The sequence below is a fragment of the Salmo trutta genome, chromosome 30, assembly GCF_901001165.1.
Source record: "Salmo trutta chromosome 30, fSalTru1.1, whole genome shotgun sequence".
In the NCBI taxonomy this organism is placed as follows: domain Eukaryota; kingdom Metazoa; phylum Chordata; class Actinopteri; order Salmoniformes; family Salmonidae; genus Salmo; species Salmo trutta.
Genome location: NC_042986.1, coordinates 30,014,585 through 30,038,141, shown reverse-complemented (window position 1 = coordinate 30,038,141; position 23,557 = coordinate 30,014,585). Strand labels below are relative to the sequence as shown.

The 23,557-nt window shown below is 40.5% G+C and overlaps 1 protein-coding gene across 1 annotated transcript; it reads right to left on the bottom strand.

Moving 5' to 3' along the window:
- Nucleotides 1–11: 11 nt before the first annotated feature.
- Nucleotides 12–23,557, bottom strand: ssuh2rs1 (ssu-2 homolog, related sequence 1). Its single transcript, XM_029723813.1, has 13 exons — nt 23,101–23,557; nt 22,816–22,877; nt 13,464–13,562; nt 13,214–13,289; nt 8,950–9,079; nt 8,433–8,493; nt 8,183–8,304; nt 4,721–4,783; nt 1,851–1,933; nt 1,535–1,627; nt 1,259–1,364; nt 1,032–1,139; nt 12–848 (listed from the first exon to the last, which is right to left on the bottom strand). Exons 1-13 carry the CDS (start codon nt 23,121–23,123, stop codon nt 708–710), a joined length of 1,167 nt encoding a protein of 388 aa, XP_029579673.1. The 5' UTR covers nt 23,124–23,557; the 3' UTR covers nt 12–707.

The window sequence follows — 23,557 nt, the reverse complement described above, 5'->3', positions numbered from 1 at the left end:
TAATCACAAAACACAGTATGAAATCCTTTATTTATAAAACAAATATTAATGGATTAGAAAACACCCTCAAGATATGTCCAGTTATTCCCTTAATGTGGTTATTTCATAAAATTGTATCAATGTTCATATTTCTGTTTTGTAAGGTAATATCTATAAGAAAATAGTATAACATACAATGGAAATGATATTCAGCCTTCCATTGAACATCAATCACACGGATATTTGTTGTATACAATCATGAAAAAGAGTACAAATTAGCAGACATGTTCACAAATGACAGAACTATCGCATAGTGCAATGCATAGGTTTCATTATACATTACAGCCAGCCTTCCATCTTCACTTTTTCCCCACTGGGCACAGACGTCAATTCAACGTTTATTCCACATTGGTTCAATTTCATTGAAAATATGTGGAAACAACGTTGATTCAACCAGTGTGTGCCCAGTAGGTTCATCCTAGGGCCTGTGTGGTCCCCAATGACTCCTGTGGAAATTGTATTACATCCACATCTATTTCACAAAAAGCGAGTTTGTTTGCAAGTAGAAAATACAAATATTCCAAAAATTCATGCATTTGTTTAATGACATTGTCAATCGTGCAATTTGCTGTCTGCCAACCATAAACTGCTTTATAATCACATTCCTTAGTTCACAGAGTCATATTCAATATAATCAAAGCAATGTCTTCCTCTGAAGCAGATCTGGGTTACATTACTGTGCAGCAACAGGTAGCTGGGTAGTTATCAGCGCTGACTTTGAACTCATTCCCATAGACAAAGTAAATGTGTGAGTCTCCCTTCCACTTGTATGTCACCTTGGTGACAGGAATCAACTCAATGGTCTGGCGCTGCAGAGGGAGAGAGAGTGTGAGAGAGGATTCTGTTATTAAAATAAGCCAAATACCATGACAAACCTTTTCAACTTAGAACAAGCAAATGCACAAACAATCTTCCAGCATAATAAGATACTTCATGTAAAGAAGGAGTTGTCGTTATTTGAATCATGAGGTGGGGGAAAAAAATGTCTGTACCTGTTGTAGAATGCGTGAGGTCTGAGAGAACCTGGTTTGGTGCTCCCTCACTAAACGCTCTGCAGCACGCACCACATTAGGGTCTGGGAACCCCATCACTGGGTAAACCTACACGACAGAGGGTAAATACTGATAGGGAAAACCCATTGTCTCACGTACATCACCAAATATCTTAATTTCATGCAGACTGATATCATATTCCCATAAAAATAGGTCTTTTTTTTTACCATGTACTGAGCGTCCCTAAACATCTCCTGCCCGGACACCTTGCTCAGGTTGACCACATGCAAACCACTCGACTGTTCCACAATGTAGTCATCAAGATTATTAGTCCTAGTAAGTGGGGATACAGAAACAGAGGAAATTAAGTCAAAGTTGAAGACAAGCAATAAACAAATCTTCTAGTTAATCATACAAAAGAAGCAGAGATCTACTGGATCTAGTGCATGACACATACTGTTATTCAGTTGAAAAATGCTGAGCTAACACCAGCACTCACTCACCATATAACCTTGAGGTTGATGAAGACCAAAAGCTGTCGTTTGCCTTTACAGGTCTCACACTCCCTTGACCCTTGACCATGACAATGGCTGCAACTGATGAGAAACAACATGTCAACTACACCATCCAAGTCCCTGAGAGGCCATTGGGAAATGACTGAAATACAAACACTGTACTTTAGCAACACACATTTGCTAAGTAAGCAATTATGATTCTCTGTGGAGTTTCCTTTCCTCCAGAAATGTATTTTTCTCCATAATTTAAAAAAATTAAATTACCTGTGTTTAAAAGCTGATAAAGAGTGCATAACATTCTTACTTGACCCTTCCCCTCCCTTGGCAATGATGGCATCGATCACCACTACTACGGTTACCAGCTCCATTGCACACCCAGCAGATTTTCTGGAAGCGGTGATAAAACAAGGAAATAACACAGCTGACACACTCTGTGGTTTATAGAGCACCAAGGGACAACACTACAGATTAGTTCTTTAGGCTATTGTTTGTGACAGTTAGAATAAACAAAGAGAGAATCACATTCATTCAAACAACTGAAAGTAACTAGTAGTTTAGTTAATGTGGAGGTGCAGTTAATTCAGTAGTCAAAATATTAAATTCTTCTTTTTCTTCTTTTTTTTTTACATTGTTACCAAGGCTGAAATGCAACTGTGAATTATAGTAACTCAATATTGTCGGCTATAAAATAAATAAAGTCCACTAGAGATCCTGGTTCGAGTCCAGGCTCTGTTGCAGCCGGCCACAACCGGGAGACCCATGGGGCGGCGCACAATTGACCCAGCGTCGTCCGGGTTAGGGGAGGGTTTGGCCGGCAGGGATGTACTTGTCCCATCGCGCACTAGCGACTCCTGTGGCGGGCCGAGCGCAGTGCATGCTGACAATGTTGCCAGGTGTACGGTGTTTCCACCGACTCATTGGTGCGGCTGGCTTCTGGGTTAAGCGGGCATTGTACGGGAGTTGCAGCGATGAGACAAGACTGTAACTAAAAATGAGGATACCACAAAATTGGGAGACATTTTTTAAAATAAAATCTGACTGTTGGCCACAGATGTATTTTAATCCTGCACAACTGGCTATATGGTAAACCATTCTTCATGGGAAGGGGATGCATACTGTCCGCGCGTAGCAGGGTGTTGCGGTCTGTGGGCTTTGTATGTAATGCATCACTCTTTGATGATCCAGATAGTTTATTTTTCTCTTATCAGTCTGCAGGGTGCAATTGAGATATTCAGTGATCTCATTTACCCGCGTTTGGGGTAAATAATTTAGAATGAATCCTTCCCAGAGCACAAAAGACATCTATGTATCTCTTCCATAGAAGGACTATAAAAATAATGATGATGCTTATTGTGCTGGGCCAATTGTGCAGCGCCCCATGGGTCTCCTGGTCATGGCTGGCTATGACAGAGCCTGGACTCAAACCCAGAATCTCTAGTGGCACAGCTAGCTCTGCGCCACTCGGGAGGCGCAGTGACAACAATACTAAGAAAATGACAGACAAATTCGAAATGAGAGGCTACAAGGACAAAACTCTTGATGATGGAATGATGACAATATCCCAAAAACCAAGAGAGGAATTTCTAAAAACTAAACCAAAGAAGAAAAACAAAACGCAACAGTCTTTTGGTCTAAGTATCACTGAGTGTTTAGATAAAAGAAAACCTGAAAAAGCATTGGCATATTCTGCAATCAGACCAAAAAAATTGCACACCTATTCAAGGAACCCCCACTGGTACAAGCGTGGCCGCAATATTGGCGACAGCCTAGTGAGATCTGACCTGCCCCGAGCCCACTTAGACACTCTTGGGACCAACAAATGAGGCTCATACGCCGTTCAACAGCACTACAAAAATATATAATTTTCAGACACCCCCACACAGGCCGAAAAATCCCCGTTAGGGGTGTTCTCATGCAAGACAAAGGGAGTAATCACCTGTCCATGAGGGAAAGCCTACGTAAGACAAACTAAAAGACAATTAAAACAATGCATCGCTGAACACTGCAGCCCAATCAGGTGTAAGAACACTGACTATCCAGTAGCAGCTCACTTTGTTGAAGCTAACATCCTATCTCCTCCCTCAAATACACAGGTATTGAGCATGTTACTCTACCAAGGAAAGGAGAAAACATTGAGACCCTGACACAACAGAGTGAGGCCTACTGGATCTCCCCTCTAAAAACACTGACCCCTAGTGGTCTGAACATTGACGTTGACCTAAGGCCCTTTTTTATGAATAAGTCCCCTTTTTAATGAACAATTCTGCTAAATTAACATATTCTTTCTACAGTTTATCAGCGTGAAAGCCAAGATATTCCCTTTGTTGATAATACTTATTGTGCATTACAGTTGAACCAAAAGATTACATGTAACAAAGATGAAATGAGAACAATGAAATATGTATATGAAATTAAAATAATGTATGCTGATGATAATACTATGTACAATATCTAATTATGTTGAACTATTATTTTAACAGTTACACTATATGGCTTTGTGGCAACAGTTTCGGTAAGGCCCTTTCCTGTTTCAGCATGACAATGCCCCCGTGCACAAAGCGAAGTCCATACAGAAATAGTTTGTCGAAATCGGTGTGGTAGAACTTGACTGGCCTACACAGAGCCCTGACCTCAACCCCATTGAATTGGAACACCAACTGTGAGCAAGGCATAATCAACCCAACATAAGTTCCCGACTTCACTAATGCTCTTGTGGCTGAATGGAAGAAAGTCCCCGCAGAAATGTTCCAACATCTAGAGGAAAGCCTTCCCAGAAGAGTTGAGGCTGTTAGAGCAGCAAAGGCGGGACCAACTCTATATTAATGCCCGTGATTTTGGAATGAGATGTTCGATGAGTAGGTGTCCACTATCCATATACTTTTGGTCATCTAGTGTATGACACCCCTCACTATTGTCATTGGTTGCACTAATTGCAATGTTTGTCTACATAACCTGGTTCAAGCATTCATGACATCATCCTGAAGAATGTACAGTTATGCCAAATCGTTGGTGGTTTACCCAATAAATTACTGGGAGGTTGTATATAGAGTGTGCGACTCCCTTTATTTATTTTTTTATAGCCTATAGTTTACTCGCCATTAGTAAGCACCTCCACCAACTTTTTGGGGTGTGCGCCAGCTCATGCTTTTTATTTAACTTAATATTGACACTTACATTACCAACTCCGGCACATTTTTTGCAGGGAGTTCTTCCCATCCCCAAACAGGTATGACAGTTCTGTTGATGAAATTACAGTTTATAAAAAAGGCCTATTTAATCACTTCAGACATACATATTGTATTCAGAACAAGTTCTACAAAAGAAAAGAAAATGGTACGAAGTGTTAGGAAAATACTGTGTATTTCCAATGCGGACCACAGGCATCAGGTAACTTCATACAGTTGAAGTCGGAAGTTTACATACACTTAGGTTGGAGTCGTTAAAACTAGTTTTTCAACCACTCCACATATTTCTTGTTAACAAACTATAGTTTTGGCAAGTCGGTTAGGACATCTACTTTGTGCATGACAAGTAATTTTGCCAACAATTGTTTACAGACAGATTATTTCACTGTATCACAATTCCAGTGGGTCAGAAGTTTGTATTCACTAAGTTGACTGTGCCTTTAAACAGCTTGGAAAATTGCAGAAAATGATGTCATGGCTTTAGAAGCTTCTGATTGACTCATTTGAGGTCAATTAGCCTATTGGAGGTGTACTTGTGGATGTATTTCAAGGCCTACCTTCAAACTCAGTGCCTCTTTGATTGACATAATGGGAAAAATCAAAAGAAATCAGCCAAGACATCAGAAAAAAATGTGTAGATCTCCACAAGACGGGTTCATCCTTGGGAGCAATTTCCAAACGCCTTAAGGTACCACGTTCATCTGTACAAACAATAGTACGCAAGTATAAACACCATGGGATATCGCAGCTGTCATACCGCTCAGGAAGGAGACGCGTTCTGTGTCTTAGAGATGAACGTATTTCAGTGCAAAATGTGCAACTTAATCCCAGAACAACAGCAAAGGACCTTCTGAAGATGCTGGAGGAAACAGGTACAAAAGTATCTATATCCACAGTGAAACGAGTTCTATATCGAGATAACCTGAAAAGCCGCTCAGCAAGGAAGAAGCCACTGCTCCAAAACCGCCATAGAAAAGCCAGACGATGGTTTGCAACTGCACATGGGGACAAAGATCGTACTTTTTGGAGAAATGTCCTCTGGTTTGACGAAACAAAAATTTAACTTTTTGGCCATAATGATCATCGTTACGTTTGGAGGAAAAAGGGGGAGGCTTGCAAGCCGAAGAGCACCATCCCAACCGTGAAGCATGGGGGTGGCAGCATCATGTTGTGGGGGTGCTTTGCTGCAGGAGGTACTGGTGCACTTCTCAAAATAGATGGCATCATGAGGATGGAAAATGAAGTGGATATATTGAAGCAACATCTCAAGACATTAGTCAGGAAGTTAAAGCTTGGTCGCAAATGGGTCTTCCAAATGGACAATGACCCCAAGCATCCTTCCAAAGTTGTGGCAAAATGGCTTAAGGACAATAAAGTCAAGGTATTGGAGTGGTCATCACAAAGCCCTGACCTCAATCCCATAGAAAATATGTGGGCAGAACAGAAAAAGTGTGTGCGAGCAAGGAGGCCTACAAACCTGACTCAGTTACACCAGCTCTGTCAGGAGGAATGGGCCAAAATTCACCCAAATTATTGTGGGAAGATGGTGGAAGGCTACCCAAAATGTTTGACCCAAGTTAAACAATTTAAAGGCAATGCTACCAAATACTAATTGAGTGAATGTAAACTTCTGACCCACTGGGAATGTGATGAAATAAATAAAAGCTGAAATAAATCACTCTACTATTATTCTGACAATTCACATTCTTAAAATAAAGTGGTGATTCTAACTGACCTAAGACAGGGAATTTTTCTAGGATTAAATGTCAGGAATTGTGAAAAACTGAGTTTAAATGTACTTGGCTAATGTGTATGTAAACTTCCGACATCAACTGTATATGCAGGACCAGTCAAAAGTTTGGACACAACTTCTCATTCAAGGGTATTTCTTTATTTTTACAATTTTCTACAATGTAGAATAATTGTGAAGACATCAAAACTATGAAATAACACATATGGAATCATGTAGTAACCAAAAAAGTGCTAAACAAATCAAAATATAATTTATATTTGAGATTCTTCAAAGTAGCCACACTTTGCCTTGACAGCTTTGCACACTCTTGGCATTCTCTCAACCAGCTTTATGAGGTAGTCACCTGGAATGCATTTCAATTAACAGGTGTGCCTTGTTAGAAGTTAATTTGTGGAATTTCTTTCCTTAATGCGTTTGAGCCAATCAGTTGTGTTGTGACAAGGTAGGGGTGGTATACAGAAAATAGCCCTATTTGGTAAAAGACCAAGTCCATATTATGGCAAGAACAGCTGAAATAAGCAAAAAGAAACAACAGTCCATCATTACTTTAAGACATGAAGGTCAGTCAATGCGGAAAATTTCAAGAACGTTGAAAGTTTCTTCAAGTGCAAAAACCTTCAAGCGCTATGATGAAACTGGCTGTCATGACGACATGACAGGAAAGGAAGACCCAGAGTTACCTCTGCTGCAGAGGATAAGTTCATTAGAGTTAACTGCACCTCAGATTGCAGCCCAAATAAACACTTCAGAGTTCAAGTAACAGACATCTCAACATCAACTGTTCAGAGACTGCTTGAAATCAGGCGTTCATGGTCGAATTGCTGCAAAGAAACCACTACTAAAGGTTACAAATAAGAAGAAGAGACTTGCTTGGGCCAAGAAACACGACCAATGGACATTAGACCAGTGGAAATCTCTCCTTTGGTCTGATGAGTCCAAATTTGAGATTTCTGGTTCCAACCGCCATGTCTTTGTGAGACGCAGAGTAGGTGAACAGATGATCTCCGCATGTGTAGTTCCCACCGTGGAGCATGGAGAAGGAGATGTGATGGTGCTTTCCTGGTGACACTGTCAGTGATTTATTTAGAATTCAAAGCACACTTAACCACCATGGCTAGCACAGCATTCTGCAGCGATACGCCATCCCATCTGGTTTGTGCTTCGTGGGACTGTCATTTTCTTTTCAACAGGACAATATCCCAAAACACACCTCCAGGCTGTGTAAGGGCTATTTGACCAAGAAGAAAAGTGATGGAGTGCCGCATCAGATAACCTGGCCTCCACAATCACCCGACCTCAACCCAATTGAGATGGTTTGGGATAAGTTGAACTGCAGACTGAAGGAAAAGTAGCCAACAAGTGCTTAGCATATGTGGGAACTCCTTCAAGACTGTTGGAAAAGCTGGTTGAGAGAATGCCAAGATTGCCTTGATGACACCTTTGCACAAAGGGTGGCTACTTTGAAGAATCTAAACTATTAAATACATTTCAATTTGTTTAATATTTTTTTGGTTACTACATGATTCCATGTGTTATTTCATAGTGTATGTCTTCACTATTATTCTACAATGTAGAAAATAGTCATTAATAAAGAAAAACCCTTGAATGAGTAGGTGTGTCCAAACTTTTGACTGGTACTGTATATATATTTTTTCAGTATATTTTCTGTCATGCTTTAATCAACAGAGAAATACATACCTTGACAGATGAGGTGTTGGGAACTTTGATGACCTGTTTGTCATCCTGAAAAAAGGTGGGGGCTTTGGCAGGGATATCCCAGGGCCCAGGGGGTGACTGGGTATAGGCATCCACTGGCTGACCTAAACCAAAGAAAATAATACAAAATTAAGATATAAATAAATGCAGATACAACAGTGGAACTGGACACTTAAATAACACAATAAATAAATAAATAAATAGGGTCATTTGAATCACCAATATTAGTTACCATTGTATGGCTGCTGACTCCATTCAGTGGTCCTTGACTCAATAAAGGTTTCCAGGCGATACTTAGAATGCGAAACAAAGAAGGAGTATTACATTACAAAGAGTTGAGTAATTCCTTCCTTCACTGTTGGTGATACATACATTATATTTTAAACTTTAGTGCCATCTAGTGTATATTTTTCACATTCTCTGGTCTGGGCCTGTCACTCTTTTATCAAAATAAAGGGACTCCTTTTAAAAAGGGGAGCATGGGGTGTGATTATAGAGGGCCACAGGTAGTCAGTTTCGACCCCAAACTAACCAGCTGTCAATATTCAACATTAACACTGAAGATCAAAGATTCACAGAATAACAATTTTCCTTTGTCCCTCACTCAGGTCATTACAATTCTGTAAAGATCTGAAAAAAGTGTGATAATAACAGGAAGTTGAAGCGCAGGAGAAGAAAAATAAACAGAAAAGCCTGACAAAAGCACTCTTCAATTTTCAGAAAGGGCAGAGTAAAAACATTAATCTTACCCTGTATGTATTGTATGCCTCCATGTTGGTTATCACGCCATCCTTAACTGGTGCTGAACTGTAACAGCACTTACTGGAGGCATACTGGCTAAAGGCCTCCCGAGCAGTGTCTTCGGTGATAGATGGGATACTGTGGAGGATAAAACAACCACATATTTGTCAGTCAACTACACAATTGAGTCTCAGTTTAACTGTCATCACTGGTAGTCTAGTTAAGTACAGCACCTCTTAAGATAAACCTGTTTTCAAGTTTTAATGTCACGTGCACAAGTACAGTGAAATGCCTTTCTTGCAAGCTACAGTACAAACCCAACAGTGCTGTAATCAATATCAATGTAGCACTAAAAATAACATAATGATAGAGAAAAAACACACGAGATGAAATTAAGAACACAAGAAAGTAATAAGCTATAAACAGGGTCAGTTCCAATACCATATTACAATGTGCAGGGATACTGCAGTCAGAGGTAGATATGTATAGGGGTCAGGTGACTAATGCATCAAGATATATGATAAACAGAGTAGCAACAGAGTCAATTATGATTGTATGTTAGTGTGTGTGCATGTGTGTAGAGTCAGTATAAATGTGTGTGAATGTTGTGTGTTTTGTCCTGTGAGTGTGCAGAGACAGTGCAAACATAAAATACAAGGGTCAACTCATAAGTATCCTTGCTGATCAGATCAAATTGTATTTGTCACATGCCGAATACAACAGCTGTAGACCTTACCGTGAAATGCATACTTACGAGCCCTTAACCAACAATGCAGACTTTTAAAAAAGTACGAAAAATGTGCAAAATTAACAAAAGGAAAAATAATAACACAATAAAATAACAATTACGAAGCTATATACAATGGGTACCGGTACTGAGTCAATGTTCAGGGGTACGGGTTAGTGACAATGCATAGATAATGAACAGAGAGTAGCAACAGCAGCATACAGTGCATTCAGAAAGTAGTCAGACCTTGACTTCCTCACATTTTGTTAGCCTTATTCTAAAATTGATTACATTTTTTAAAATGTTTTATTCAATATATACACACACACACACACACACACACAATGCAAAAACAGGAATTTTTGCCAATGTATTAAAAATAGAACATATAGAACTTATTTACTTAAGTATTCAGACCATTTTGCTATGAGACTCGAAATTGATCTTAGATGCATCATGTTGCCATTGAGCATCCTTGAGATGTTTCTACAACTTTATTGGAGTCCACCTGTGGTAGACTGATTGATTGGACATGATTTGGAAAGGCACACACCTATCTATATAAGGTCCCACAGTTGACAGTGCATGTCAGAGCAAAAACCAAGCCATGAGGTCGAAGGAATTGTCCGTAGAGTGCCAAGACAGAATTATGTCGAGGTACAGATCTGGGGAAGGGTACCAAAACATTTCTGCAGCATTGAAGGTCCCCAAGAACACAGTGGCCTCCCTCAAACTTAAATGGAAGAAGTTTGGAACCACCAAGACTCTTCCTAGAGCTGGCCGCCCAGCCAAACTGAGCAATCAGGGGAGAAGGGCCATAGTCAGGGAGGTGACTCTGACAGAGCTCAAGAGTTCCTCTGTGGAGATGGGACAAACTTCCAGAAGGACAACCATCTCTGCAGCACTCCGCCAATCAGGCCTTTAGTATAGTGGCCAGACGGAAGCCACTCCTCAGTAAAAGGCACATAAAATCCTGCTTGGAGTTTGCCGAAAGGCAGCTAAAGACTCTCAGATCATGAGAAACAAGATTATCTGGTCTGATGAAACCAAGACTGAACTCTTTGGCCTGAATGCCAAACGTCACATCTGGAGAAAACCTGGGACTGTCCCTATGGTGAAGCATGGTGGTGGCAGCATCATGCTGTGAGGATGTTTTTCAGTGGCAGGGACTGGGAGACTAGTCATGATCGAGGCAAAGATGAACGGAGCAAAGTACAGAGAGATCCTTGATGAAAGCCTGCTCCAGATCACTCAGGATCTCCGACTGGGGTGAAGGTTCACCTTCCAACAGGGAAACGACCCTAAGCACACAGCCAAGATAAAGCAGGAGTGGCTTCGGGACAAGTCTCTGAATGTCCTTGAGTGGCCCAGCCAGAGCCCGAACTTGAACCCGATCAAGCATCTCTGGAGAGACCTGAAAATAGCTGTGCAGCGATGCTCCCCATCCAACCTGACAGAGCTTGAGAAGATCTGCAGAGAAGAATGGGTGAAACTCCCCAAATACAAGTGTGCCAAGCTTGTGGAGTCATACCCAAGGCTGTGATCGCTGCCAAAGGTGCTTAAACAAACATGCTTGTAGCGACTTCAACAAAGTACTGTGTAAAGGGTCTGTATTTTTCTTTGTTGAATCTTAATTTTGCTTTGTCATTATGGGGTATTGAGTGGATTGACAATGGAAAAAAAATGTTTTAATCCATTTTAGAATAAGTCTGTAACGTAACAAAATGTGGAAAAAGTCAAGGGGTCTGAATCCTTTCCGAATGCACTGCATGTAATGAGCATAAAGGAATGTCAGTGTATGTACAGTTGAAGTCGGAAGATTACATACACCTTAGCCAAATACATTTAAACTCAGTTCTTCACAATTCCTGAAGTTTACATACACTCAATTAGTATTTGGTAGCATTGCCTTTAAATTGTTCAACTTGGGTCAAACATTTTGGGTAGCCTTCCACAAGCTTCCCACAATAAGTTGGGTGAATTTTGACCCATTCCTCCTGACAGAGCTGGTGTAACTGAGTCAGGTTTGTAGGCCTCCTTGCTTGCACATGTTTTTTCAGTTCTGCCCACAAACTTTCTATAGGATTGAGGTCAGGGCTTTGTGATGGCCACTCCAATACCTTGACTTTGTTGTCCTTAAGCCATTTTGCCACAACTTTGGAAGTATGCTTGGGGTCATTGTCCATTTGCGACCAAGCTTTAACTTCCTGACTGATGTCTTGAGATGTTGCTTCAATATATCCACATCATTTTCCATCCTCATGATGCCATCTATTTTGTGAAGTGCACCAGTCCCTCCTGCAGCAAAGCACCCCCACAACATGATGCTGCCACCCCCATGCTTCACGGTTGGGATGGTATTCTTTCGGCTTGCAAGCCTCCCCCGTTTTCCTCCAAACATAACGATGGTCATTATGGCCAAACAGTTCCATTTTTGTTTCATCAGACCAGAGGACATTTCTCCATAAAGTACTATCTTTGTCCCCTTGTGCAGTTGCAAACCGTTGTTTGGCTTTTTTATGGCGGTTTAGGAGCAGTCTCTTCTTCCTTGCTGAGCGGCTTTTCAGGTTATGTCAATATAGGACTCGTTTCACTGCGGATATAGATACTTTTGTACCTGTTTCCTCCAGCATCTTCACAAGGTCCTTTGCTGTTGTTCTGGGATTGAGTTGCACATTTTGCACCAAAATACGTTCATCTCTAGGACACAGAACGCGTCTCCTTCCTGAGCGGTATGACAGCTGCGATATTCCATGGTATTTATACTTGCGTACTATTGTTTGTACAGATGAACGTGGTACCTTCATGCGTTTGGAAATTGCTCCCAAGGATGAACCAGTTTTGTGGAGATCTACAATTTTTTTTCTGATGTCTTGGCTGATTTCTTTTGATTTTTCCTATGATGTCAAGCAAAGAGGCACTGAGTTTGAAGGTAGGCCTTGAAATACATCCACAGGTACACCTCCAATTGACTCAAATTATGTCCATTGGCCTATCCGAAGCTTCTAAAGCCATGACATCATTTTCTGGAATTTTCCAAGCTGTTTAAAGGCACAGTCAACTTAGTGTGTGTAAACTTCTGACTCAGTGGAATTGTGATACAGTGAATTAATTATAAGTGAAATAATCTGTCTATAAACAATTATTGGAAAAATGACTTGTGTCATGCACAAAGTAGATGTCCTAACCGACTTGCCAAAACTATAGTTTATTAATAAGAAATTTGTGGAGTAGTTGAAAAACGAGTTTTAATGACTCCAACCTAATTGTATGTAAACTTCAACTGTATGTATGTATGTATGTATGTATGTATGTATGTATGTATGTATGTATGTATGTATGTATGTATGTATGTATGTATGTATGTATGTATGTATGTATGTATGTATGTATGTATGTATGTATGTATGTATGCATGCATGCATGCATGTATGTATGTATGTATGTATGTAAATATGCATGTGTGTCCTGTGTAGTTTGCAAGGACAGCTATGCAGAAAAATGTATGACGAGACAAAATTATGGCAATTGTATTGTACACCTACTTCCAGTTTGATTGTGCAGGACCAGGCTGAGGCTGAGGGGCTGGGTAAGATGGCATAGGAGGGGGCAGGTACCCACCTACAGTAAAACATAATGAGACGGGCTTTCAACATGTTTGTTATTAGGCAGTTATTACTCTATATGGAATTTCCAACCATAAGGAACAGTGCTGGTGTGGTACGCGACTTGTTTGCTAATAAAACTAAAGATCACTGGCAGGAAACATAGGACCATGGTCCTCAGGTCACATACCTCCGCCCCCGGCCACCGTCCCTTCATATCCTGGCACGCTGTCAAACATACTGGCTGGAGGAGCGCTAGGGCCGTCGCACACAGGTGGGGCAAACATTGCTGAGAAAAAAAGACAAACCAGTTCAGATTCAGGAGTGAAGAGCAGGGCTGGGGTCAATTCGAATTGAAGGCAGTTGATTTAGGAAGTGATTTCAATTAAAAATTCTAAAAATGGAGAAAAAAAATTGAAAAGCTTATTGAGAAGTTATTGAAAAATAGATGCTGTTTTTTTTCTCATTTTGAATTGTTATTTAAGTTCACTTCCTGAATTGACTGCCTTTAATTCGAATTGTCCCACTGCCCTGGTGAAGAGACACTTACATATAATTGTGGTCATTTGAACCAGCTTAATTCTCTTAAAATCAGTGCTTGACTTGGGATGGAAGAAGTGCAGGAGCTGTCTTTTTCCAAGACAGTTGATTAGACTTTGTTCACTGAAATTCACAAATGACATTATGATTATTGACTGTTAATGGTTTATACACTTTTTCCATGACTTTCAACCAAATTTTCCTTACTATTATAGCCTACATGAAAAAGTAAGCATTATTGACACTGGGAAGCTGCTGTGTCTGATCCCATGTAGACCTACCACCTCCTGCCGTTGTGCCCTTGATCAAGGCACTTAGCCCCCCACACAAAGCTGAGTCACATGTTGTCAACCCTCCATCTGGAGAGCTCCTGGGTGTGCAGGCATGGCTTTTTCAACATTACAACCAAGTACTTGTCTTTATAAAGTCTTCCCTCATTCAATAAATCAGGGACCAAAATGGATAAATTAGGCTACTTCAAAGAAAGGTATCCAACTAGACATGTTTACATTTAATGCTCAAATATTTGTTTTGGGGAGATCTATGCACAGGAAGTTATTTGTCATTAGGCTATTCTTAATTATATTTTTACGTTGTAGTAATTACATGGCTACTGTTTAATTAATAGAGGGGAATGCCAGCTTTCCAACGGTATAGATTTAGTTAGGCTCTACAGTGCAGGTGGAAAGGAAACAACGAAATTAATGCTTAGTTAGCTATAGCTACCTAGCGAGATAACTGCTACAAGTTATGTTTTGAATTGGCGATCTCGTTTGTCTGTCATTATTTTATACCTGCTGCTTAAATGTCGCACTCTCTTCTCCTCCGGCAACGGCATACACGCAGCACACTCAGACATGCAAAGAAGGGCCATAACGATAATTGCTTATATGGGAGTTTTATAATTGATTGATCATATTTATTAGTGTGCTTTCATGAATTACATTAAAAACAATTAAACTAATTTCCATGACCTCCCTCTTTTGACAATTTGAACAGCGCACCATGCCATTCAGGCTGGCACATTTTCAATCTGCGCAATCTCGACAAACCTACTGTCACTCACAGATTCACAGACTAAAGGCAAATAAACATGAACAAATCGGAATCAGGAAATGAATGCCCACTCTCCATTTCTGTTCAATGAAGATCCCGCCTTAATCCCGCTCTGATCAAGTTTTTTTTGTCTCGGTGTTTATAGCTATAGGCTACTTTGTTTTTATAGAGGAGCTGGCACGCAATTCTCCAAAAATTAGAAGCGCTGGTATGGCGTTCCAGACAGCTCCAGCCCAAGTCAAGCACTGCTTAAAATAATTATGAAACCTCACTTAAAATATCTCCTGGTGTGTCCCCATGCCAGACTATTGAACTAAACATCAAATTGACCCCTGATCCGCATTGACAGAGCATAAAGGTGGGGAAATAACCTAGTTGTTGTCGACCTCATAAAAACGTATTGGTTGCTACAAAATAACATTTAGAACATCACAAAATTGTTACCTGTTTCCTAGGTGACACTCAGACACAGTTGAAAAAGGTAGCTAGCCTACATACAGTGGCAAGAAAAAGTATGTGAACCCTTTGGAATTACCTGTACTTCTGCATAAATTGGTCATACAATTTGATCTGATCTTCATCTAGGTCACAACAATAGACAAACATTCTGCTTAAACTAATAACACACAAACAATTATATGTTTTCATGTCTTTATTGAACACACCATGTAAACATTTACAGGGCAGGGTGGGAAAAGTATGTGAACCCTTGGATTTAATAACTGGTTGACCCTCCTTTGGCAGCATTAATCTCAACCAAACGTTTTCTGTAGTTGCGGATCAGACCTGCACAATGGTCAGGAGGAATTTTGGACCATTCCCATTTACAAAACTGTTTCAGTTCAGCAATATTCTTGGGATGTCTGGTGTGAACTGCTCTCTGGAGGTCATGCCACAGCATCTCAATCGGGTTGAGATCAGGACTCCAGAAGGTGTATTTTGACTGGGCCACTCCAGAAGGCGTATTTTCTTATGTTGAAGCCATTCTGTTTATTTACTTCTGTGTTTTGGGTCGTTGTCCTGTTGCATCACCCAACTTCTGTTGAGCTTCAATTGGCATACATATAGCCTTACATTCTCCTGCAAAATGTATTGATAAACTTGGGAATTCCTTTTTCTGTCGATGATTGTAAGCTGTCCAGGCCGAGGCAGCAATGCAGCCCCAAACCATGAAGCTCCCTCCACCATACTTTACAGTTGGGATGAGGTTTTGATGTTGGTGTGCTGTGCCTTTTTTTCTCCACACAATGTTGTGTTCCCTCCAAGCAACTCAACTTCAGTTTAATCTGTCCACATAATATTTTGCCAGTAGCACTGTGAAACATCCAGATGCTATTTTACAAACTTCAGATGTGCAGCAATGTTTTTTTTGGACAGCAGTGGCTCCTTCCATGGTGTCCTCCCATGAACACCATTCTTGTTACGTGTTTTACGTATCGTAAATTCTTCAACAGAGATGTTAGCATGTTCCAGAGACTTCTGTAAGTTTTTAGCTGACACTCTAGGATTCGTCTTAACCTCATTGAGCATTATGCGCTGTGCTCTTGCAGTCATCTTTGCAGGATGGCCACTCCTAGGGAGAGTTGCAACAGTGCTGAACTTTCTCCATTTGTTGACAATTTGTCTTACTGTGGACTGATGAACATCAAGGCTTTTAGAGATACTTCTGTAACCCTTTCCAGCTTTATGCAAGTAAAAATGTTTTTTTTATCTTGGGTCTTCTGAGATCTCTTTTGTTCAAGGCATGGTTCACGTCAGGCAATGCTTCTTGTGAATAGCAAACTCACATTTTGTGAGTTTTTTTAAGGGCTGGGCAGCTCTAACTAACATCTTCAATCTCGTCTCATTGATAGGACTCCACATTAGCTGACTCCAATTAGATTTTGGAGAAGTCTAGGGGTTCACAATTTTTCCAGCCTAAACTGTGAATGTTTAAATTATGTATTCAATATAAACAAGAAAAATACACGTGTGTCTGTGTGTGTTATTAGTTTAAGCAGACTGTGTTTGTCTGTTGTGATTTAGATGAAGATCAGATCTAATTGTATGACCAATTTATGTAGAAATCCAGATAATTCCAAAGGGTTCACATACCTTTTCTTGCCACTGTACATATTTGAAGTAATATTCTGTATACCACCCCTACCTTGTCACAACACAACTGATTGGCTCAAACGCATTAAGGAAAGAAATTCCACAAATGTACTTTTAACAAGGCACACCTGTTAATTGAAATGCATTCCAGGTGACTACCTCATAAAGCTGGTTGAGAGAATGCCAAGCGTGTGCAAAGCTGTCATCAAGGCAAAGCGTGGCTACTTTGAAGAATCTCAAACATAAAATATATTTTGATTTGTTTATCACTTTTTTGGTTACTACATGATTCCATGTGTTATTTCATAGTTTTGATGTCTTCACTATTATTCTACAATTTAGAAAATAGTAAAAATACAGAAAAATCCTTGAATGAGTAGGTATTCTAAAACTTTTGACCAGTAGTGTACATCTAAAACCCCTAGAGTTTTGGTCTTTGACCTCCCTTGTCCATAGCACACCCATTAGAATTGCCATTTTTTATTTAACTGATTTTACATAAATATTTCCTGTGATAGGTCTAAATTTCAATAGCTTTACACTTTGTCCGTATGAACTACAGATCTACAGACAAGTGTCGTGAGTTCCTTGACCCTTCTTATCAAATGTACACGTTTTTTCCTCCACTTGGAAATATTTATTTTTATTACATTTACGTCATTTAGCAGACGCTCTTATCCAGAGCGACTTACAGTAGTGAATGCATACATTTCATACTTTTTTTTTTTTTGGTACTGCTTTGGTTACTAATTCACATGCATATCTACTTTTCTATAGCTTTATATCCAGATGGTTTTCAAATCGAACACTGAAAATACTTTCCAATATTGTACATATTTAAAATAGTCACCTCCAAAATATTTGGCACCCATGATAAAGATAAATAAATCATCAAATAAATCATTCAAAATGAGATATTACATTATTTTATACTAACACAATTGGTCAGAGAAAGAGATTTTGTTTAACACCCGTTTTCAATACTCCAGCACTTTCCCCTTGCAACGATAACGACACTGAGCCTTATTCTAAAATGTTTTATGAGATTGGAGAACACATTGGGAGAGATGGGTGTTTTCACATACAGTCCTCTAAAATAACCGATCTCAGTGAACTCCGGGGTAAAGAAATTGCAAAAGAACTGTTCTCTTTGTATTCACACTGCCCTTGCCTTTGAATGAAGATAATTATTTTGCCAGTTCACTTCACATTTTGTGGTCTGAGTCCTCTTTGCATTCACATTGCTGTGTTTAAAAAGGAACCAAGATCTTTTTCCAAAATTCACGTAATGCACTCTGGGTTTTTACAAAGTGCAGGACAAGCCATTCCATCTGACCGTGCTATCGGACAGCTAGATATACCTACTTACATTTTGTAAGCTAATAGATAGCTTTAAGATTTTTAAAAATGCGGCATAATAATTGTAATCAGAAGATACCAATAATATTTATATGTTAATAGTAACAGAATAAATAGCAAAATAATAACTGCAGATTAAAAAATGCTACATAAAAAAATTAAAACTGCCCTTTAAGAGTGTGTCATGATTATCATCAAATGTTTCTTCTCGCACTATTCAAACCCAACAATCGAATAAAGAGCTATGAAGGTCTCTTAGCCTATAGATAACATATTACGAACAAATAATCGGACCATCGTGTCAGTATAAAACGCTACACATATTTTGGTATTTATGTGCATCCTTGAGAATCGCTAATAGATATCCAAAAACAGCACACGGTTTTCTCTCCCACAAACCTGCACATCATCATCTTATCTCTTTTGTGACACCAATGTGAGGGGTTATGGCAGGAGAAACAGTGTTGTAGTAGTCTAGTGTGTGGTGCAGGAATAATGACACGCTAACCTGGGGAGCTTTGTGTTCACATTGTCCGAAAAAAGGGAACCAGACTGGAATTCAAGCGACCCAAACTCAGTCCAGAGACTCAAATCAAATCTTATTAGTCACATACGCCGAATACAACAGGTGTATTGAATTGCTTACTTACAAGCCCCTAACCAACAATGCAGTTTAAAAAATACAAATAAGAAATAAAAGGAATTAAAGAGCAGCAGTAAAATAACAATAGCGAGACTATATACAGGGGGTACCGGTGCAGAGTCAATGTGTGGGGGCACTGGTTAGTCGAGGTAATATGTACATGTAAGTAGCGTTATTAAAGTGACTATGCATAGATAATAGAGTAGCAGCAGCGTAAAAGAGGGGGGGGGGCAATGCAAATAGTCTGGGTAGCCATTTGATTAGGTGTTCAGGAGTCTTATGGCTTGGGGGTAGAAGCTGTTTAGAAGCCTCTTGGACCTAGACTTGGCGCTCCGGTATGGCTTGCCGTGCGGTAGCAGAGAGAACAGTCTATGACTAGCGTGGCTGGAGTCTTTGAAAATGTGTAAAATCATCGAGGATAACACAAAGTCTGGGACTTTTTCCATTGTGTTCCACTTGAGACAAGATGGATAGGCAAGATCAAACACAATTAAACACAGTATGGCATTTAGATAATAAGACCTAAAAACAAAGAAGAAGAACATCTGTCTCATCATTGCAGGTACATTCACAACTGTCTTGGTACGTTTGGACCATGATAGTTCGTTGGTGATGTGGGCACAAAGGAACTTGAAGCTCTCAACCTGCTCCACTACAGCCCCGTCGATGAGAATGGGTGCATGCTCGGTCCTCCTTTTCCTGTAGTCCACAATCATCTCCTTTGTCTTGATCACATTGAGGGAGAGGTTGTTGTCCTGGCACCACATGGCCAGGTCTCTGACCTCCTCCCTATAGGCTGTCTCATCGTTGTCGGTGATCAGGCCTATCACTGGTGTCATCGGCAAATTCTATGATGGTGTTGGAATCGTGCCGGGCCGTGCAGTCATGAGTGAACAGGGAGTACAGGAGGGGACTGAGTACGCACCCCTGAGGGGCCCGTGTTGATGATCAGCGTGGCGGATGTGTTGTTACCTACCCTTACCACCTGGTGGCGGCCCGTCAGGAAATCCAGGATCCAGTTGCAGAGGGAGGTGTTTAGCCCCAGGGTCCTTAGATTAGTGATGAGTTTTGAGGGAACTATGGTGTTGGAACACTGAGCTGTAGTCAATGAATAACATTCTCACATAAGTGTTCCTTTTATCCAGGTGGGAAAGGGCAGTGTGCACAGGGACTATGGTGGTCTACTTGAAACATGTTGGTATTACAGACTCAGACAGGTAGAGGTTGAAAATGTCAGTGAAGACACTTGCCAGTTGGTCAGTGCATGCTTGCAGTACACATCCTGGCTAATCCGTTTGGCCCTGCGGCCTTGTGAATATTGACCTGTTTAAAGGTCTTACTCACATCAGCTGCGGAGAGCGTGATCACACAGTCGTCCGGAATAGCTGGTGCGCTCATGCATGTTTCAATGTTATTTGCCTCGAAGTGAGCATAGAAGTAGTTTAGCTTGTCTGGTAGGCTCGTGTCACTGGGCAGCTCTCGGCTGTGCTTCCCCTTGTTGTCTGTAATGGTTTGCAAGCCCTGCCACATAAGACGAGCGTCGGAGCCGGTGTAGTACGATTCGATCTTAGTCCTGTATTGGCGCTTTGCCTGTTTGATGGTTCGTCAGAGGGCATAGCGGGATTTCTTATAAGCTTCCGGGTTAGAGTCCCGTTCCTTGAAAGTGGCAGCTCTAGCCTTTACCTCAGTGCTGATGTTGCCTGTAATCAATGTCTTCTGGTTGCGGTACGCACGGTCACTGTGGGGATGAAGTCATCGATGTACTTATTGATGAAGCCAATGACTGATGTGGTGTACTCCTCAATGCCATCGGAAGAATCCCGGAACATATTCCAGTACGTGCTAGCAAAACAGTCCTGTAGCCTAGCATCTGCTTCATCTGACCACTTTTTTTATTGACAGAGTCACTGGTGCTTCCTGCTTTCATTTTTGCTTGTAAGCAGGAATCAGGAGAATAGAATTATGGTCAGATTTGCCAAATGGAGGGCGAGGGAGAGCTTTTTACACGTCTCTGTGTGTGGAGTAAAGGTGGTCTAGAGTTTCTTTCCCTCTGGTTACACATTTAACATGCGGATAGAAATTTGGTAAAACAGATTTTAGTTTCCCTGCATTAAAGTCACCGGCCACTAGGAGCGCTGCCTCTGGATGAGCTTTTTCCTGTTTGCTTATGGAGGAATACAGCTCATTGAGTGCGGTCTTAGAGCCAGCATTGGTCTGTGATGGTATGTAGACAGCTACGAAAAATACAGATACTCTATCCACCTTGAGAGTTTCTCATGATAAGCTTCCTTAGATATTGTGCACCAGCTGTTGTTTACAAATATACATAGCCCGCACCCCTTGTCTTACCAGACGACTCTGTTCTATCCTGCCAATACAGCGTATGACCAGCCAGCTGTATGTTGATAAAGTCGTCATTCAGCCATGACTCCGTGAAGCATAAGATTTTAATGTCCCGTTGGTAGTTTAATTTTCCTCAGGTCGTTGATTTTATTTTCCAATGATTGCATTTTAGCTAGTAGAACGTAAGGCAGTGGGGGTTTATTCGATCGCCTACTAATTCTCAGAAGGCAGCACGACCTCCGGCCTCTTTTCACGCACATGACGGGGATTTGGGGAAACGGTATGTCCTTCACGTCGGGCTCGTTAAAGGGGAAAAAAAAGCTTCTGCCAGTTCATGGTGAGTAATCGCTGTTCAGAAGTTATTTTCGGTCATGAGAGACACTAGCAGCAACATTATGTACAGAATAAGTTAAAAAAGAAATTACAAACAATGCAAAAAGACAAACAAAAAAAAAGTTAGTTAGGAGCAAGTGAAACATCAGCCATCTTCTCCAGTGCTATGATACATGACTGAGATGGCCATTGCAAAATGTTGATTTTTGTGGTCAATTTACCCTATATTTGTGGATTTTTATGTATGCTTGGGGTTATTGTCTTGCTGGAAGATCCACTTCCGGCCAAGTTTCAGTCTCCTGGAAGAGGCAACCAGGCTTTTGGCTAAAATGTCCTGGTATGTGGTAAAGATCATAATGCCGTTGACCTTAAAAAGTGCCCCAGGACCAGTGGAAGCAAAATTACCCCATAAAATCAAAGATCCACCACCATATTTTACAGTAGGTATGTGGTCATTTTCTGCATATGCCTCCGTTTCTAAACACCAGAGTCATCGCTGATGTGCGTGGCCAAAAAGCTCTACTTTCCTCTCATCTGATCATAGCACCGGTTCCAATCCAAGTACCAATGAAATTTAGAAAACTCCAGCCGGTGCTATGGCCCGATGACATGAAAATACAGCTCTTTGGCCACACACACCAGTGGTGGGTTTGGTGTAAAAAAAACAGAAGCATACGCAGCAAAGGACCTCATACCTACTGTAAAAAAATAAAAATAAAAAATTACACAATTGCACTTTTATGACAGTTGCTAAACGACCTGAGTGCCAGAAAACAACTCTGTAATTAAGGTTAGAGTTCGACTATTGGTAAAAACAAAGTGTGTACATTGAACTCTACCGTCATCTGATTCTAGATATAGCACCCTAGGAACTTCCGCCAGAGTGTAATTGACGAGTAAACCACCGAATAAATCTACTTGTCTTGAATTGAAATTACACGACGTCATCATTCACAGCAGCAGAGAGCCCTACAGATGGCATTTGAAATTGAATCATTACAGCATCAGGCTACAAACAAATACTTTATAACGTTATAAAATGTTCAAAAACTCACACAATGATGTGAGAATTCACACGACAGAGGCTATTATTCATCAAGTTCAAATACAACAAGTAGATAGGCTAATAATTCAACATAAATACATAGACGATGAAATGGATTCAGGAGATTACCTGGACTTCCTTCTGCTGTTGGTGCATATCCAGTATTGACGGTGCCATAAGACCCATAGCCGCTATGAAAATATAACAGGTAAAGTTAAAGTAGAAGAGCAATGTGTGATTTAAATTGCTACAGACTACACTTTCTATCAAGATGTTCATTTGATTGTATCATCACAGAGGTCTGTATTGGCTCTCATGTTTTTTAAAAGTATAGTATATATATGCTAGGCCTAATACCATGGAAAATAACCACAATCTCCATACATATGAATTTTACACAAATGACGTTCTCACCTTAGAATCGGGGTACTCTCCATTTCCACCTAAGCTTTCACAACATTCAAAGAAATAATGCGAGAGTTTGTTCGCTTTAGGTTCCCACCCTTGCATGTGATTCATAAAATATTACCGTAAATCATTACACATATCCAAATAATCCCCTTCGTCTGTGGTTCAAGGGCTCGCAACTCTTCCTCTTTTTTTAGCAAATCTGATGAAACACCAAAAACACAATTTCCCCTTAACAATAACTTTACACAATTTCGATTCAGGCTAAACCATCTCTTCGTTTCGTTTCGTGTTGAGGAAGTCCCGTAGTATTTGCGACCCTGATCTAGGATCAGTTTAGGCTTCTTGCTAACAATGATAATGACAATTGTTTGGGTGCTGGAAGCGGATTTTGGATCAGCTTCTTGAGAAACCAGCAACCCCGTGACAAGTGATGATTGCGTGCCTCACACAGGGAAAGCAT

Coding starts and splice junctions, on each gene's coding strand:
- ssuh2rs1 (XM_029723813.1), bottom strand. CDS start 23,123: ATGGAGAGTACCCCGATTCTAAG. Junction 22,878..23,100: donor GAGAGTACCCCGATTCTAAG/GTGAGAACGTCA, acceptor ATATTTTCATAG/CGGCTATGGGTCTTATGGCA. Junction 9,080..13,213: donor CCTGCACAATCAAACTGGAA/GTAGGTGTACAA, acceptor TATCCTCCACAG/TATCCCATCTATCACCGAAG.